The sequence below is a fragment of the Manis pentadactyla genome, chromosome 4 (genome assembly GCF_030020395.1).
Source record: "Manis pentadactyla isolate mManPen7 chromosome 4, mManPen7.hap1, whole genome shotgun sequence".
Taxonomy (NCBI): Eukaryota; Metazoa; Chordata; class Mammalia; order Pholidota; family Manidae; genus Manis; species Manis pentadactyla.
The window spans coordinates 86,585,762-86,602,193 of record NC_080022.1 but is presented as its reverse complement, the minus strand read 5'-3'; the positions used below and the strand labels follow the sequence as shown (position 1 = coordinate 86,602,193).

At 33.4% G+C, this 16,432-nt stretch overlaps 1 protein-coding gene across 3 annotated transcripts in view; it reads left to right on the top strand.

The window, feature by feature from the left end:
• Positions 1–22: 22 nt before the first annotated feature.
• The window catches only part of SASS6 (SAS-6 centriolar assembly protein), a 46,857-nt gene continuing 30,447 nt past the window's right edge, over positions 23–16,432 (top strand). For 2 of the 3 annotated variants that reach the window (XR_008997074.1, XM_036883884.2), the window contains exons 1-8: positions 23–155; positions 5,126–5,186; positions 6,740–6,819; positions 7,218–7,322; positions 8,290–8,461; positions 9,017–9,082; positions 9,948–10,067; positions 15,198–15,389. Coding sequence is in view for 2 of the 3 variants with exons in the window: in XM_036883884.2 (XP_036739779.1) it covers positions 91–155; positions 5,126–5,186; positions 6,740–6,819; positions 7,218–7,322; positions 8,290–8,461; positions 9,017–9,082; positions 9,948–10,067; positions 15,198–15,389 (861 nt within the window). In the remaining variant the exon portion in view is untranslated. The remainder of the gene's footprint in view (positions 156–5,125; positions 5,187–6,739; positions 6,820–7,217; positions 7,323–8,289; positions 8,462–9,016; positions 9,083–9,947; positions 10,068–15,197; positions 15,390–16,432) is intronic. The other variant, XM_036883885.2, reaches the window with a different exon arrangement.

Sequence of the window (16,432 nt, the reverse complement as noted above, 5' to 3'; positions counted from 1 at the left end):
ATTTTAGCAGGACCCGGACGCCTTTCTGACTAGTTCCGCGGGCAGGGCCTGGGGGACTCTTCCGCACACCGGCAGGGGTAGCGGTCCAACATGAGCCAGGTTCTGTTTCAGCAGCTAGTCCCGTTGCAGGTGAAATGCAAAGACTGCGAGGAGAGGTGAGGCCCGAGTTACCCGGAGCCCGCGGGTGGCGGTTGAAGTCTGGCCAAGGGGGAAAGATGGCGGCTCGGGCCCGTGGGCCGCGGCCTGCGGCGGGGTGTCCCGCTGGCGGCCTCAGGGCGCTGAGAGAGACCCAGCCAGGACCTAACGGTTACCAGGTCTCTCACCACGTCGGCTGTTGCTGCGGGCACTGAAGGGAGCGCGTGAGGAAATAGGAGGATGGCCCGCATCGAGTTAGTTTCAAATTTTTTAGCTCTGAACGGAATCCTGGAGATTATAGCTTTACTTTCACCTTTTGACAGATAAGGTTAAATAATTTACTGGAAGGTTAAATAATTGACGAGTTCACTGCAGGGGCGGCGCTACGATTCAGGTAGTGGCGCCCAGCCTTTTTTCCACACTACCTTTCAATTACATACGAAGTAAATTTTAGCTTCAACTGGAAGAAAATAATGAGTTTTATGGTGTATTGCCTCTCTTCCACATATTACTAAAAATAAAATAGTTACGTTTAACTGACAATAAACAGTAAGGAACACCCATAGATTTCCTTCATTCCTATTCATTCAACATTTGCCTACTTGAAAAACACCTTGCTGGGTAATTGAGATGCCGTGGTCAGGTAACAGTCCTCGTGGTGGTGGAGTTTACAGTCCAGTGAGGAAGGAAGTGAAGGTCAGTCTCACAGATAAAGGTAAAATTACAGCTTGACTAAGAAGATGATGCTCTTGGGGCTTAGAGAGATTTGACTGGAAGTCAGATTTGTTTTGTCTCAGTTCCACTACTGATTAGCTGTTTCTTCTCTGAACCGTAAGTGTCCTCATTTGTAAAACTGATTTAACATGACCAGCCCACATGGTTGGTATGAGGATCAAATGTAAAAATGTATGTGAAAACTAAATGGTGTAAAAATGTGACATATAAAAACATGAGGACATTGATTTATTGAGTTGCCAGTAATGTGGAACTAGTATATAGTTCAGAACAACGTCCAAAATCAGTTGGAAGCCAGGAAAGGAGATAATACCCAAACCAGCAGCTGCAAATGGAAATCTAGGTTCAGTTGGTCATTTTGTGCTGCCCAATGTGGGAGCCACATAGGGTTATTAGACATTTGAAATGGAGCCAATCGGAATTGATGTAAGAGTAAAATGCACATGGGATTTAGAAGATTTTCTATGAAAAAGAAGGAATGTAAAATATCTGAATTTTTATATTGATTATATATTAAATGACAGTGTTTCACATATATTGATTTGAATCAGATATGAAAATGAATTTACCTGTTTTAATTTTTTTTAATGTGGCTTCTACAAAAGTTTAAGATTACATATGTGGCTCGTATTGTGGCCTCAGTTGTATCTCTTGTCGGACAGCACAGTTCTGGAATAATTACAGAAAGACAAAAGAAAGGGGGACATCATTTCTGATTCCATTACTGAAACTCCTAGCTCTTTTCCATCTCATTACATTGTCATCACAGTTCTCTTCTTAAAACCCAGTGTCAACCTTTTCACTTCTCCTGTTTAGAAACCTTTGTTATATTCCTTTCATCTGTAGTAGCCATCAGCAAAGTAAACCTGAAGGGCCAAATGGCCCCAAAACTGCCTGTTTTTATAAAGAAAGTTTTATTGGAACAAAGCCATTCTCATTTGTTTAAGAGTTGTCTGTCCGCTTTTACACCATATGGGCAGACATGAATAATTGTGACAGAGACCTTATGGCTTGCAAAGCCTAAAATATTTACTATCTGGCCCTTTACAGAGAAAGTTTGCTGACCCCTGTCCTATAGGAAAAACCATCCAGACTTTAATTAAGTAAGTATTCAAAGGCCAGTTTAACTGCACAAATGTTTATGAATGCCTACTATGTACCAGGAACTGTCCTAGGTGCTGAGAATATAAAGTGCCCTCCTCTTTACTCCTCACTCTCCGCCAAAAAACAAAAACAGTTTTCATCTGGGCTTCAAGGAATTCATACATTAATAGTGGAAACAAAAAGATCTTGGAGAGGCAGCCCAGCACAGGTTAGGAGTTCAGGCTCTGGAGCCAGATTGGGTGTAAATCCCATTCTGCCACTTACTATTTGATTCTGTACAATTTTTTTTTAAACTTCTCCATGCCTCATTTTTAAGTTGATAATAAAAGTAACCTGTTTCATAGATTTTTGTGAGCATGAAATGAATTAATACATATAAAGTGCTTGGAGTATCAAATAATTAACTAGCTATTAAAGTGTGATTAATGCATGAAATGACATAAATGTGCTAAAGTCACAGAAAGGAAGGACCTTCATTTGAAAAATGGAAATGCTCAGAGAAGTCTGGGGGAAAGTGATGCAAAATTTTGAAGCCTGTGGTTTGACACCAACCTGTTTTTCATTTTTGTTTGCTAAGCTCCTCTCCCCAGTATACTAGTCACATAAGACTATTTGTCCTCTGAATATGCCTGATATTCTCTCAGTACTCCCTTTAGTGCTGCTCTTCCCTCTGTCTCAAATGCTTTTTCTTTCATAAACTTCAAAGTCTGTCTTAAATCCTTTCACTATAAGGACCTTATCAAAGTTGCCCATGTTGAAATTAATGCTCTTACTCCTTTATTAGCTAGCATGGCTTAGGTGAAAGATCTGAGTTGTAATATACGCTCCGTAACGTAACCTTAACCAAATTTGCAACTCTGTGCCTCAAGTTCTTCCTTTGTAATACAGAGATAATATTTACTTAAGATTATTGTTGTTAATGTAAGATGATACATGAAAAGTGCCTGGTAGGTACTAGGTAAGTGTTAGTAACACTTCCTTCCCTTCTCTTAAAGCCCTAAAATAGAATCAGAAGCAAATCTGGAGTAAGTTATTTAATCTGATCTCAATTTGAGGACATGGACCATGTTTATTTCTGTTTGTATCCCTAGCACCCAGCACAGTACCTGGTGTAGAGTAGCTTTTATTTGTTTGAACTGAGAGTTTAAAGTCACAGCTACTAGGTGGCAGAGGTGGGCTAGAATCCAGTTCTGCTAATGCCAAATTTAACTGACTGGGAGGATGTTATGTGTTCAGACATTATTCAGAGTGTGACATTTATTTTGAGAAACCACATTTTAATTGTATTTTTAATTTGTTTTATATTGTTCCTATGACATTAACCATTACAATGGAGACAGTAAGATTTATGAATTCAGATAGTATATCCTGATGTTCACGTTTTTCTACAAATTATTTTGAGGGCAGGAGGGCTTGAAGTAAACTTGGGGAATAGGTTTAATCTTTGGGCTTTTCCCCCTCCTTTTTTCTCAACATCTAATACATACAGGCATTGGACTATATGCAACAATATATTAATATGGTTGTAAGATTATTGTATTAATGTAACCTTCGGTATTGTGTAAAGAATACTTTATTAAATGGTTTCTTGAATTGTTTTTTTTTACAAATTTATCACATATGATAGGACTTTTAAAAGGGTAAATCACCATAAAAAATAATCAACTGCACTGTCATACCACTGTGGTAATATGGTACTATAAAAAACTTCAGAGGACCAAACCAAATACGTTAAGATTGTAGAGATGAAAATGCCCTCACAAACCTAAATCAGTCTATGTATTATACAAATTAGGATATTGAAGGCTTTTTCCCCCCCTCAAGAACGCTTAAATTTAAGTGTAGTTGGAGTAGGAATCTAATCTGTTTTAGATATATTGCTCTAGATGTGAGAACAATAGAAAGAAAACATTCTCATGTTTTAAAGATTCTCCCTATGCGGTGTTCATCAGTGCTGCTTAGTCTTTTTCAAGTAACAGATACAAATTATGGTAACATCATCATCTGAGCTAAGATGTAGCATCCAGTCATACATTCAGTGAGAAATTTAACTAAACTGATATGTTTCAAACCAATATATAATGACAAGTCAGAGCATAAAAAATTGAAACAGTTGAAACTACCTTTGGTGAATTATTACCAAGTTTTTTCCCTCAGTACTCAGTTGCTATGTCTGTGTTTTATGCCTCTATAATAGGTAAGTGGTAGAATGTGGGAAGGGTCTAAAACACATCTTTAGAAGAATAACTTAAACTAGAACAAATTTTATTTGTTAATTTACAAATAAAGAAATTCTGTTTGTTTACCTGTACATCACAGAAAGACCACTGTTACTTAATTCTAGTAGAATAGTGTGAGTACTTGGTTTTTTCACCAGTTTTTCACCTTTGATTTGTTTTCACCAGTTTTTACCTTTGATTCCTGAATTGTTTTAACATTTTTGCTCAATTTTTAGTTTATGAATACCTTTATATGCCTTTTTCTGATCCTGGATTCTCTAAGATGCATTGTAGAAAGTGGAGAGCTTTGGTTTCTTCTTTTTAGGGTTTAGAGTTACTCTAGGATCAGATACATGATATTACTTCTGTGGATATGTTGCATAGAGAGTATATTGAATAGATGTAGTTTGTGGATCTGAAAAAAACCATTTTGTATATGCATAAGGGAAGGGAATATGTTATCTCATTTCCTTGATTCTCAACATTCTGATATTACTCCACATTTTTAGGTTTTCAAATGGAATCTTTCATCAATCAGTTTGATCATTTGAATTGGTAACTTTTTAATGTGAAAAGTAATTAAGTTAATGGTTTGTCTGTCTTTCAATAGGCACCAGTTTAGAATCAGGGCAGTAAGGTTATATACCAGGCTAGTAATAGGCATTCCACATCATTTATCTCATTTAATCCTCACAACGACCTCATTTTACAGGGGAGAAAAATGTAGCCTCTGGTTAAAAACTTGATTACTTAGTAGTGGAAGAACAAACAAACTTCAAACCCAGTGTGCTTTCCAAGCATCAGTTCATAAGTTAGGAAACATTGTGGAAGGTCTTGTAGCTTCAGGTGGAAAACTTTAGCTAGTATAAATGTCAGTGATAACTCATTTCATGTGAATGTTTCTGATAGTTGGGCATATCTTTTCATTACAGGAGAGTAAGTGTTAGAGTAAGCATTGAACTACAATCAGTTTCTAATCCAGTTCATAGAAAGGTCAGTATTTATTTCTTGTGAAATACATGTTTTCACTTTTTTGAAATATTTCTGTACATTATAATTATTTTTTTTCTTTAAAAATGTAAAATCTTTTGTTACACCAATCTTGCTCTTTAATTTTGGGCCATTTTGTAACTTGGAAATCTGGAGTGGTAGAATTTACTGAGACAACAACTGAGAGATTATCATGCCATATGTTTCTAAAGCATACAAGAAAAATTAGAGATTGGGAAAACAGTCTCCTTAGGTTTGCGCAATGTACTTACAAGTTACTAGAACATATATTACTACCCTATAGAATTGTCATTTCTTCATGTAAATGTGAGAACAGAATGAATTGAAACACTGCAGGGAGATACTCTTGAATCTTCTACTTTGCTTTTTGAAGAGAGGCATTTAAAATACCAGTCCTATATGATGTTCAAAGTAAGAGTCATTACAGATATAGACATAGAATAGAGGCCTAAGAAATACAGCATCTGTTTTCTCTGTGTGATAGCTTTCCCTAAACATATTCAAGAACTGGTAGTATTAACAGCAGCTTCAGTTTTTTATAGCATCTTGGAGTGGATTTCAAGATGTACTTGAATGGAAGCTGCTTTAAGAACAAAGCATTGTGAGGCAGAGCTACTACCTAGATTGCTAATTTTTCAGGAAGACATTATGTATTTTACTTCTTATGTGCTATTCCTTATGCCTGCTGTACTTTTACATTTTCTAGCTCTACTTATAAGTGGTTTAGATTTTTTTAGGACCCCAACAGTTCTTAAGTAGCCACAAGTAAATTTTATTTCAAATTAGAAGCTTATTCTTAACCTGAATGCTTATTTCTTTATTAGTCCTTTGTCATCTTGTTTTACTTATGCCTGTTTTACTTATACCAGTACATCTGTGTACTTTTCTGTCAGCTTTAGCTACTGTGATTATCTGTAACAATATAAATTTAACTATCTGGAAAGTGGTCTTTATGAAACGTATTCACTTTGAAACTGAAAACAGATGGGGTTTCACATAGTGGCCACCTGGAGTAGGAGAGAATAGGCCCTTAAGAAGTCCTGTCAGCATGTCACCTGATACCCCTGTCCTCTTCCTCAGAGACAAATGCTCCTTTCTTTTCTAGCGTGGATGTTTGTCTGTCTTTTGTCCTGATGTATTTGCCACTTCTGAAATACAAAAGTTTTAACTTGAGGGAAACTGAAAATATCATTGAATTTGATATGGTCATTGGTAAAGAATATTTTTGTCGTGGGATCACAGTGCAGCAAGGGCTGGGTCTGAATTTTCCTAAGCCTCTGATAGGATGATACTCCTCAACTTTCAACTCCTAGCATTTAATTAACTTTTATAGACCCCCATGTAGCTCTCTAGCTCTCCCTGTTTAAGATCCTAAGTCTCTAAAGACTAACAAAAATTCAGCAGCACCAAAAAGAGAAGCCATCTACAGTATAATGGCGATACATTAATGCATTGGATGATTTCACTTCCAAGAAGCAAGAAATTAAAAGCCAGATCTATTAAAAAACATTAAAAAGTAACAATTTTTCTTTCAGGATTTAGTTATTCGTCTGACTGATGATACTGACCCATTTTTTCTGTATAACCTTGTTATATCTGAGGAAGATTTTCAGAGGTAACTAAAGTTATTTTTCTGTCTTATATTTATTTTAGAAATAAGTAAGTTTTTAAGTTTTATGAATGTATTGCTACTATTCTCTATGAAACACATACCTATTAAGAATATTTAAGTATTTTGGGAACACTTGACCATTCATACTATTATTATTCAGGAAGTTTTTGAAAATAGATGCTTCATAGATTATGAACAGCTCAGAAATTTGGAGATTTAGCTAAATTTATTGATGTCTTCCCACCCATTGAATAAAGTCTATAAAAATCAAAGTTCTTTAACTTATTTTTTTGATTGAAATGGGTATTCAAGAAGTTAAAAAAGAATCTTTCAGGGTGTTAATTATAATTAAACATAGCAATTAAATTTTTAAAAAATCTCCTTTCCTTTTTTCTGTGTAGTTTAAAATTCCAACAAGGTCTTCTGGTGGACTTCTTAGCTTTCCCACAAAAATTTGTAGATCTCCTTCAGCAGTGTACTCAAGAACATGTCAAAGAAATTCCAAGGTAAGTCTTATGAGAGCACTGCATCATTAAACTTCTCTCAACTTTTTAAAGACAAGTTGATGGCAAAATATTTTCTATGTGTTATTAGTATCCCTGTCTATTTTTAGGACTCCAGTAAATCTCAGATATTAAGGAATCATGATTAAAATCAGAAATATTTACCCCTTAATTTTCATGTCTTGACAAAGCCATTAAAGTTACCTGAAATATTTAACAGCCATTAAGAATATGTTTTTATAATGAACTTGGAAAAAACAAAGAGTAAGATTTTGTGTGTGTGTATTCATATTCATGTGTTGCTAATGCCTGATCCTTTCGTTGTCAAGTTCAACCTTTTATCCATTGGTTTCATCAATTGATAATTGTTGTTCGAATCAGTTATTTCATTAGGAACTACAAAATTGTGCTTTTCTAATTCTATCATTCTGTATTTATCAGGTATAATTTTTCTATAAAAACTATAAAAAAACTTAATTAGAGCAATTTGATTACTCTGAAAATTCATGTAGGAAAGGATAAATGCTTAATTCTTCTAAATTGTCAATTTTCAGAATAAGGAGTTGTTACTCTAGTTACTTTCATGGTTTCAGTGGGTTTTTGATTTGTTCTTGTTTTTAGTTTCTCCTTGTCTGTTGGCTCATTGTGAGCCCATGGACATTTATATATTCACTGTATTTCAATCAATCCTTTTTTTTTCTTGCCCAGTTTATCCGTTTTATTATTTACATCAACTTACCCAATATTGCTATTGCTAATCCTTTCATATTGGTCCCTATGATTCCAATATGCCCTCTTTCCTGATCCTTCCAATCATTGATGATCCAGTGGAGCTCATGATTCAATGGGAGCATTTCGCTGTCTCATAAATGTGTTATAATACACTCTTTTTTTTTTTTTTAAATAATTATTTTTTATTGAAGGGTAGTTGACGCACAGTATTACATTATAATACACTCTTTTTTTAAAGGTTTTTGTTACAGTTAGTTTCTCCAGCAACTATTTTGGATAACTCACCTGCCTTTTTAAATGTGGTAGAGACAAATCCTTTCAAGCATCTTACACATCTCTCACTAAAACTTTTACCTGGAAATGATGTGGAAATAAAGAAGTTTCTAGCAAGCTGTTTGAAATGTAGCAAGGTAAGGTTTAAGTTTAAGTAATTCTTTTAAAATAAGGAACAAAGATGCCTAATAAGTCACCAGAAAGCTATGCTGCTATGAGTTTTTGTTTTCTGAGTAATGGATTTTTAAAGACATCTAGTAAATTCGTATAATGTATAATAAAAACTCTTGATGTCATGGTTTCATCAGCTGGTAGTTACCTATGGAAATATCTACCCTATTTAGCCTATCTTAAATGAGGAAAAATCTGAAAAAGTATCTTGAAAATTATAAAGTAGTCTATAACTGTATAAGGTATTTGGCACAAAGAAATAACATTGGGATGCCTCCTAAGAGTTTTCAGAAAGTCTTTTTAGTTATATGCTATAGATGAGTGCATCTCAAAATTTAATGGTACACAAATCTTCTAGGGATCTTACTCAGATTCTGACTCAGGTACGAGGTGGAACCTGAGATTCTTCATTTCTGACAGACTCGAGGTGCTGCTGATGCTCTACGTTGCTGCACTTTGAGCAGCACAGCTACAGATGATTAAATTAAATTATAACCTGCATAATCTTATTTTATAAATAGGAAGAAAAAATATCATTGACGCAATCACTAGATGATGTTACTAGGCAACTAAATTTCACACAAAAGGTAATTCACATTTCATTTTGTCTTCTTAAGTTATCTAAACATTGGCTCTGGATTGCTTTTTGAATCAAATGCATGCTTTTGTTATTCAAAGCATGATATGGAATTCCATCTCCTTTTTGCCACCCTTCCCCTACCAGTTAGTTATCTTAATCTGATGCTTTCTCTCTTTAATATTTTATTCCTTCCAAACATTTCTATTATCCCCAATATTTGACACATTCAAGTCTTCATTAAATAAGATAATGTATAGTATCTATCACATGTTACTACTCTGCTCCTCTTTTATTCACCTCATGTCTCTTATCTAAAATGGCTTTTAACTTCCTGTCTTCTAAACCTTTCCCTTCTTTTCTGTTATGTTTAGAATTAATTCCTCTAATAGACTTATCATTTCAGTCATAGCTGCTACCTTTTTGCCCCTAGACCTTGAAATTGAGGACCCAGAGGAGCAGATAAGCTGCATGGCTTTAGGCAGAAAATTGTCCTGCACAACATGGGCTCATCTTGGGAACCTATGTTACTAGGTTTTTTATGTATAGGTGAACTATTCCTTATGACTGACCTGCTTTACCCTGGGTTGCTTTATTTTTTAATGCCAGAGGGGAGGACTAAGTGGGGAAGAACCAGATTTAATGAAAAGATTAAAGATAGGCTTGACCTGTAGGCCATATTAGCTCTAAAATTGCCTTTATTCTAATATTGATTTCTTCAAATTTAAAAAAATCTATGTAGGAAATGGCTTTGAGTATGTCTTGAATAGCTGTGAGTCCATTTTCTTTAATATTGTTTGTAAATATTGCCATGTTCTAATCTAAAAACATATTCAGGAACCTGTCTTAATATTTTGCTCTGAACTCTAATACAGACATTATCAGAGAAAATCCAAGAATTAGATAAATTACAGAATGAATGGTCATCACACACAGCATCATTGTCAAATAAGCATTCTCAGGAACTGACAAATGAGAAGGAAAAAGCTTTGCAGGTATGAACATTAAAAGAAACTGGAAAAATATCTTGTTATTGCTTTTAGTCATTCCATTAATTATAAAAGTAATATATACTTTATAATTTTCAAACATTACAGAAGTATGTAGAAGTTAAAGGTCTTTTATTAGAAGTTTCACTATCCAGAGATAATTTATAAGCATTTCAATGTGTGTATTTCCAGACTTTTCTCTACATATATTATAAATATTTGTTGATACTTATAAATTCAGAAATATGTAACTTGTATATTATTGTTGATATATATGTCCACACATAGTGGGTTCTTGTTCTGTTCATTGCTAAGTGAGGTCCTGCTGGATATACTGATTGTGACTTATTTCATCTAACATGGCAGCATAGATATCATTCTTGATTAGTTCAGATATTCCTGTTTAGTGGCTGCATAATATTCATTATTTGGACATAACACAAATTCTTTAACTACTTACCCGAGTGGACATTTAAATCCTTCAAAATTTTGGTTATTGTTAGTAATACTGCAGTGACTGTTCTTTGTTTCTAGAAGTGATACTGCAATATACACACATAAAATATTAATGGATATTGCAAGTTTGCCACCCAAAAAGGTTGTACCAAATAGAATCCCAAAGATAGTTTGTGGTAGTACTCATTTTCCCATGCTCTTGATATTATTATTATTACTATCCTTAATATTTGCTACTGAAGAGGTGTTAGAGTAGTATTAGTTGTAATTTATATTTCTTAGACTTTTAGTGAAGATAAGCATCTTTTAATATGACTCAGACATTTTTATCCCATGGATTACTTTTTAATATATTTTGCTTACGTTTTTGTGTGACTATCATTTTCTACTGCTTTGTAGTGTGGATTTTTCACCTTTTATATCATAGCTTCTTCATTAAATTTTGTTTTTGTTTTTATACACTTTACTAGATGTTCACTTTTAAGAGTACATCTTGCCCATATTTTTACATGTAACTTTCACCCAAATTAAGATTCAGAGAGTTGTACCACCCTTCCAGGTTCCCTTGTGTGCCTTTCCAATCCATTATCATCTTCCCACAGGTTATTGCTCTTCTAACTTCCATCAATGGTTAGTTCTATCTGTTCTCGAATTTCATATAAATGGAATTATATAGTATGTACTCATTTGCATGTGGCTTCCTTCACTCAGCATAGTATCTCTGAGATTCAGTTATGTTCTTGTGTGTTTCTTTTTATCATTGTGTCATATTTTTTTATACGAATATGCCATAATTTATCTGTTTGGTAGACATTTGGATTGTTCCTGGTATTTTGCTATTATTCATTAAACTGCTGTGAACATTCTTGTACATGTTTTTTTGTGAACATAGGCACTCATTTTCCTTGGACATATATTTAGGATTGGAATGGCTAGGTTCTAGAGTAGGCATATGTTTAGCTTTAGTAGAAACTGCTAAGCTACCAAAGGGAATATATCAATTTATACTGCCATTCTGCGGTGTATAGTACCTTATAGTTATGGACTCTTTTTCATATGCATATTGACAACTTAAAACTCTTGTAATGTGCCTGTTCTTTAGCCCATTTTAAATCGGTTATTAGTATTTTTCTTACTGATTTGTAGGAATCCTTTGAATACCACGGACATGAGTCCTTTGTCAGATGTATGCATTGCCAATGTTTTCTGACTATGCCTTGCTTCATTTCTTATGGTATAAGGTAAAGGACATACTTTTATCTGTTATGTATGTTATAAGCATCTCTCAGGCTATCATTGCCATATACTAGTATCTTTTGCCATACATAGTTCTTTTTATTTGAATGTCATCAAATCTGTCAGTTTCTGTCATTATCGGTGAAGGCTTTATTTCATGTTTGGAAAGCCTTTGCCTCTCCCAAGATTATGAGAGATACTCTTCAGTATTTTTTTCTGATACTTTTATAATAACTTATATTGTCTTATTTAACTCTTTAATCTGTTTGAAATATATTTTTATGGAGCACATATGAGATAGTTTTGTTTTTTTTTGACATATAGTCAGTCAGTTGTTCTAACACCACATTTCCCAGTGATTTAAAAAGCAACTGTTACTATATACTAAGTTTCTTTTTGTATTTGGGCTTATATCTGGGTTGTTGCAAAGAACTGATACCTTTGGAATTTCCTTATCCAGTAAAGAGAAATATCTTTTCATTTATTCAGGTCTTATTTGTTTAAAACAGGCTTATAGTTTAACTCTTTATTTCCCTCCTTTTTGTCTCCTCCTTTTTTAAAAACAGTATTCTTGTAAAATGTTTTTGCCTAGAGATTTTACAGGACTTTGCTCTATAGATGGTACCATCTACATTCCACTATGATAATTTTCAAATTGTTGATTAATATGTGTATTAATGTTATACCCATTAATTCTTTATTATACCTACATATTTGTGTATTTACATATTCTGATAGTTTTGGAGTTGATTCTTCTAGTTTTTCCTGTAGATCTGCAACTATAAAAAATAGTAATTTATCTCTTCCTAAGATATATGTCCTTTTTTTTTCTTGTACAGAAAAATACTGAATAGTAGAATACTTGTTCCAGTTTTTTTTGGTAAACAACTAAAAGATCTTACCATTAGGTGTGATGTTTGCTCTGCATTTGAGAAAGTTTAATTCTGTTCCAGCTTCCTAAGAGTTTTAATCAGAGTGCCAAGTCTGGTGAAGTAATTTTTTGGTGATTTAATCAAATAATCATATCATTTTTTTCCGCTTTAATGTTGTAATAAATGATAATGATGTATTTTGAAATGTGAAACCATCTTTGAATTCATAGAATACTGCTTAGTCAAAGAGATGTTTAATATCCTGTGAGTCAAGTTGCATATATTTAATATAGGACATTTGTATTGGTACTCATTGGTGAGATTGGTCTGAGACTACCTTTTTTCTGAACTCTGTCCTAGTACGCTAATTAAAAGTATGGGCTATAGACTCTGTTACTAGAATTATGCTATCATCATGAAATGAATGAGAACATTTTCTAGTTTTCTTTATTCTTTGAAAAAGTCAAATAACAAAGAATTATCTATTTCTTGAAAGCCTTTGATCATTTGGGTCTAGTGCCTTTTAGAGGCATTTATCTTTAGGTTCTTTTCCCATTTTCTCCATGATAATTGGTCTCTGGATTTTCTCTTCTTTGCTGAGTTAGTTTTATAATTTATATTTCCTCAAAAAGCCATGTAGTTCATCTAAATATTTAAATATGTTGATACAATATCACATATTGTTTTATGATTTTTAAAATCTTCTTGTCATTTCTCTTGTGTTCATAATTTGTTTTGTCCTTTCTTTTTAAAATGCTACCTGACGGTGTGTCTGTTTTTTAATGTTTTTGGAGGACCGGTTTTTCATATCATTAATTCCACATGGTTTTCTCATTTCATTAATTTCTGTTATTAATTAAATTTTGGAGGAGCTGTATTTCCAAACAAGTTAGGTTCTATAAGTCTTATAGTGCATTTGTTTATAACTTTAAAGTGACCGAAGGATTTGTTTGCATTGCTTAGTGTATTTTCTAATAGGACTGTGAATCAGTCCTTTGAAACTTTAAAACCAGGACACTCTTCTCTTCCTGCTGATAGGTATTCTGTAGAGTAGTGATTGTAAAACTTTAGTGGCATCAGAATCATCTGAAATGAATAAAGTAGAAAATGTAAATTGTAGTCCTAAATGTTAACATTGTAATCCTTTTGCTCACACTTAAAATTATTTTAAACAAAAATTCCAAAATTCTGATAGTTACTGGTATAAAATGAGTTGTTTATTTTTATTGCCTCTGGTCTCTCTTACCTTCAATGTATTTGATTATCCTTTTAATTACAGTTTGCGTATTTACCAGTTTGTTCTTTTTTTTTTCTCCTTTCAGTGTTTTCTCCTAAGGTTGCATTTTCAGATTTATAGGGACTCTCTTCACTGTTTGTCTCTTTCATTTCCTTCTCTCCTTTCCAGTTTTCTAAAAAAGAGGAAATTTCTAAAGAAGTAATATAAAATTCTCAAATAGTTTTAAAAGAAAGACACTCCCATACCCTTGTGGTAGGACTGTTTGAATGGGTACAACTTTCTGGAATGTGTTTTGGAATTTGTATCAAGCTTTGTGTTTGTTTACATTCTCTGACCTATAAATCACCAGGAAGAAATCGGAATTTTGGATGTATGTCTGTGTACAAAAATTTTAATTATAGTTCTATTTGTAATGTGAAAAATTAGAAACTCAGTGTCCATAGTAGGGAGGGGTTAAGTGAGTTATAGTATAGTCATAGGATGGAATATTGTGTGGATATTAAATTATTTTTTATAAAGAGTTTTTTAATGATGTGAAAGCAGGATTAAGTTGTATAAATAGCTTGATCTTAATTTGTTTAATTTAAATATGTATGTTGTGCGTGTATGGATTGATGCCAATGTAAGTATATAAGTGACTGAAAAGGAATATCCCTAAATATTTAGAGTGACTCCCTGAATGAGATTATCAATTATTTGTTTCTTTCCTTATGCCTTTAAGAGCATGTATAACTTTCATAATTACAAAACTATATTTTAAGAAGTATTTAGGATTTAATAGTATTCACCAACAGACATTAAGATAGGTTTGTGGTATGATTCACACAGACACTGAGATTACATGGTAATGTAAGACTGAACTAATGAACAATACCTTGTTGTTTTATAAGTTTAGGTGTTTTTTTTTTTCATTAGGAAGCATTATGAAAATTTTTTACTGGTAAAAAAAACTGAAACAGTATATTGGTGTTTAAAACAAATGCAGAAAGTGCCTTATATAACCACTTTTTTTTTTTTTAACACAAATAGGTTCACACCATATATACTATTTTGTAGTTCGTTTTCTTTATTTAGTCGTACATCATTGTTCCTTTAACTTGACCATTATTCCTAAATATATGAGTTTAGGAGAAACAAATTATGAACAAGATCATAGTGGTAAATTTGTTTTTTTTTACCTTACTTTTGCCTTCATGAAATTCATAATTGAAAATAGATCCTTTTCAAAACAGGGCATCTTATAAAGAAAATTAAGATTGTTTTTTCTTCAAATCTTCCTGTATTTGTATTTGTTTTTTCTCTAAATTTTCATACTACATTTTTATTATATAATAGGCACAGGTTCAGTACCAACAGCAGTGTGAACAACAAAAGAAAGATTTAGAAGTCCTCCATCAACGAAACATCCAGCAGCTACAAAACAGATTGTCTGAGTTAGAAGTGGCTAATAAAGACTTAACTGAAAGGAAATACAAAGGAGACTCTACTGTCAGAGAACTTAAATCAAAACTGTCTGGCGTTGAAGAGGTACTGAACATTGGGGTTGGCTTTTTCCCCCCAATTTAAAATAAGGTTTTAATTTGTTGACTTTAATTTGGTTACTTTATTACTTTAGTGTGTGCTGTTCCTCTGGATACTCTGCAAGGATCTCTTGTGGTGTTAGGGTAATCAGTTCAGACAATGCAAAAAAAATTGAGAATGTGACCTCTGATAAAAAGGGCTGATTCAGAATAGAATGGAGGTAAATGTGGATATTTTTAGTTAAAGTTTTGAGGAGTACACTGAAAAATCGGTGTGCTTTTAATACCAGCACGGTGTCTACAGCTCAACGTTCTCAGAGTTGACGGGTCTGATTCTTTCTCTCAGAATACTCAACATATCAAACAACTGCAGTTGACCCTTGAACAGCACAGTTTTGAACTGTACAGGTTGACTTATATGCATATGTATTTCAGGAATTAATGTACTGTAAATATATTTTCCATATGATTTTCCTAATCTTTTTTCTAGCTTTATTATAGAAATACAGTATAAGAAACAGCATGAAAAATATTTGCTAATCAACTTTTTTATTGGTAAGTCTTCTAGTCAGTAGTAGGCTAGTTAAGTTTTTTGGGGAATCAAAAGTTATACACAGATTTTCAGCTGCACAAGAGGTCAGTGCCCCTAACTCCCATGCTGTTCAAGGGTCAACCAGATAAGAAGCTTACTGGCTAGTAATAATGATGATGATAATAGCTAATGCTTACTGAATACTTGCTGTATGACAGGCACTGTTTTAAGTACTTTACATATATTAATTCCTTTAATTCTTAAAACTGTTATTTTAGAATGGGCCCTATTATTATTCCTATTTTACAGATGATGGAACTAAGGTACAGAGAAGTTAAGTAACTTAACCCAAGGTCACATAGCCAATACATGGAAGAGTGAAGACGAACCCTCTATTAGTTGCCTGTCTTTGATACTACCTTGTTCTTTCAGGCAACAGAGAACTTTGAAAAATCTTGCTATAGTGACACATCTGTTGATATTGTGGCACTGATAGACCCCTTCCTAGCATTATTACA